The sequence below is a fragment of the Halyomorpha halys genome, unplaced genomic scaffold, assembly GCF_000696795.3.
Source record: "Halyomorpha halys isolate HHAL.00 unplaced genomic scaffold, Hhal_1.1 Scaffold1261.1, whole genome shotgun sequence".
NCBI classification, from domain to species: Eukaryota; Metazoa; Arthropoda; class Insecta; order Hemiptera; family Pentatomidae; genus Halyomorpha; species Halyomorpha halys.
In genome coordinates, this window is record NW_027113948.1 from 306,422 (window position 1) to 309,088 (window position 2,667).

The window sequence follows — 2,667 nt, forward strand, 5'->3', positions numbered from 1 at the left end:
ATCTATAGTAAAATAAAATATTTTAACTCTCAGGTTGAGTTAAAATATTTTTAAAAATCTAAATGACTAATTTGACATTAACATATCCAAATAATCTTTTTATTTGATGTAAAAAACATTCAATTAGTTATGTTATTTTATACATGAATATATTTTACTTTTTTAAATTAATCCTTATTCGAGTATTAATAAAAAAAATTGCAGATTACAGTGGAACACTTGAATAATCTTCTCTTCACAAGTGCTTTAGATACTGAAGAAGATGAGGATAAGAAATATGAAGAAATTGTTTCACTTGAACGATTTCTAGAAGTAATGGGGGATGCCATAACCAATTATAATCTTTCACACAAGACAAAGCTAAATGTCTTATTATTTCAGTAAGGAGTACAATCGAATACATATTTTTTAGCCATTTCTCATTTAGCATATTACACAAATATAAAATATCAGCACATACAGATCTACAATATAAATTTATATTGCAAACATTTTATAATATTCAATCATAATAATAGTCTTATTTTTTAGGACTTGTATTGCTTGAGCTTATTCAACATCTGTTGAAAGTGTTGTTAGTATAAAAAGTTTGAAAATATCTTTTGAAATTTAAAAACCATATTGAACTTTATTATAAGCAATAAAATGGACATCTTAGAAATTTAAATTTTATTTTTTATCAATTTTTACTTTGTATATCTATCAATTTTAATTGACTTTTAAACAAAATTTTAGTTTGCTCTTATTTTTCCCTTTATACCTTACTTAGGAAAAAAAGATAGCTTATAAGTGATTGTTTCTCTTTAAGTTGTAGAAATATTTTTTCACATCTTTATTTTAATCAGTTCTTGTTCTGATCTCGAATATTTGTGAAGTACATGTCTGGATATGATTATTGCTTATATATGTTGTCCATTTAAAAAGACTTATCGTTTATATAGTCTTTAATCATTTGTATTCATTCTTTACTATATAATATTTACTGTTCCAGTGTTTGTTATTATGTATTGAGATAAATGAATTATATCTTTCTAAGCTAATAGAATATAATAATAAAGATGATATTGCATCAAAATATATGATAATACTATTGTTACTTCATATTTCTCAATTTAATATCAGAATGGGATTAAAATTATTTTTACAGTCATCTAAAACTTCTAAGGACTGGATTCACAGAATTTTTTTGTTCATCCTCATTATTATTAAAGCAGGTAAATATTTAAAAAAATTATAGTCAATGTAATTAATTGTGAATATCTAAATTTCAGGTATGCCATTGCTCATTTGGTTCACATTTGCCGAGTAATATCTACTCCTGGGGATCAAGGCTTACTGGTCGGTGTCAGTGGCTGTGGGAGGCAGTCTCTAGCTAAGCTGGCCACCTATGTATACGAAATGCCATTGTTTGAACCAGAAATAACTAAAAATTATGGTATGTTTTATCATGACCATTAACTTATTAGGAAATCTCAAATATCGTCATTAAAGAAAAAATATATGCATCAGTTTACATGAGATTATATATGTTTTTTTAGGCCCTGATGAGTGGCATGAAGATATTAAGAGATTATTAAAATATGTTGGTATTCAAAATAAGCCTCATGGATTTCTGTTTAGTGATTCGCAAGTAAAAGATGAAAAATTTCTACAAGATATTGATGTCATGCTGAACACTGGTGAAGTGCCAAATATTTTTGGTCTTGATGAAATAATTGAAATTATTGAGGTCAGTAAGCTATATTTACTTATATTATAAAAATAATTATACACATATTTATTGTGGTCACATCAAATATCACTATTAGTTGAATATAATTTAGAAATAGCATTTTGCTAAGTTAACACTAGGATGAATTATCTGTAGTAAATAGAATAGTTTTACCAAAACATAAAAAGCCAAAGCTATATATTTAAGAACTAATACTGAATAATTCGTTCGAAGAATTGGTATCAAAACCTAGCTATGAGAAAGAAAAAGATAAGTAAGGAATTACTAAGTAAAACTTGTTAATATCACTATTTGAAGGTAAGGAGAGAAAAATGGGCATGTAGAAAATTGAAAAAAAACATAGTTTGTGATAAATGATATAATAATATGGCAGTTAAAATGCAAAAAGATCTAAAATTAATTAAATAATTAATTAAAAGCCAACATAAAAGAAAAGGAAAGAATATTTTTTGATTTTCTTATTCATTGCTATAAAAAGTTTTTGAAAGAGTCTGAATGTTTTTATGAGGCCGTTAAATTGAAGATTTTATAAATAAAAAAATTAAAGTAAAGTAAGTTATATGACAACTTATTTGTCACTAATCAACCCTTTTGAACCCTGGGGTGGAATTCACCTAATTATGATCCTTGGTTTAGAGACATGCAAACTCAGTCTTCGCATTATTGTTAAAGCAACAAAGTCAATTCTAAATCAGTCTGTATCTGTACCTAATTTGAATTAATAAATGTAGTTAATAATTATCCATGTTCTTTTAATTCTCTTGGACATGGGTTTTTGGCCCTTTAAATAATTTTTGTCGTTTTTTTTACGTAAGTAGATATGTCATATATATGTCATATATATATATATATATAAGTTAAGTATTGGCGAAAGCAAAATGTCAAAAAAGAGAAGAAGGAATAAGATGTAACACGTTTGAACTGCTGTAACATAC

General features: G+C 25.8%; 1 protein-coding gene across 1 annotated transcript in view; it reads left to right on the forward strand.

The window, feature by feature from the left end:
* Positions 1-1,729, forward strand: part of LOC136796723 (dynein axonemal heavy chain 12-like) — a gene marked incomplete at its 3' end in the record, with an annotated part of 13,244 nt that extends 11,515 nt beyond the window's left edge. The window contains exons 6-8 of the mRNA XM_067051183.1: positions 205-380; positions 1,272-1,435; positions 1,539-1,729. Coding sequence (XP_066907284.1) covers positions 205-380; positions 1,272-1,435; positions 1,539-1,729 — 531 coding nt within the window. The remainder of the gene's footprint in view (positions 1-204; positions 381-1,271; positions 1,436-1,538) is intronic.
* Between the last annotated feature and the right edge of the window lie 938 nt (positions 1,730-2,667).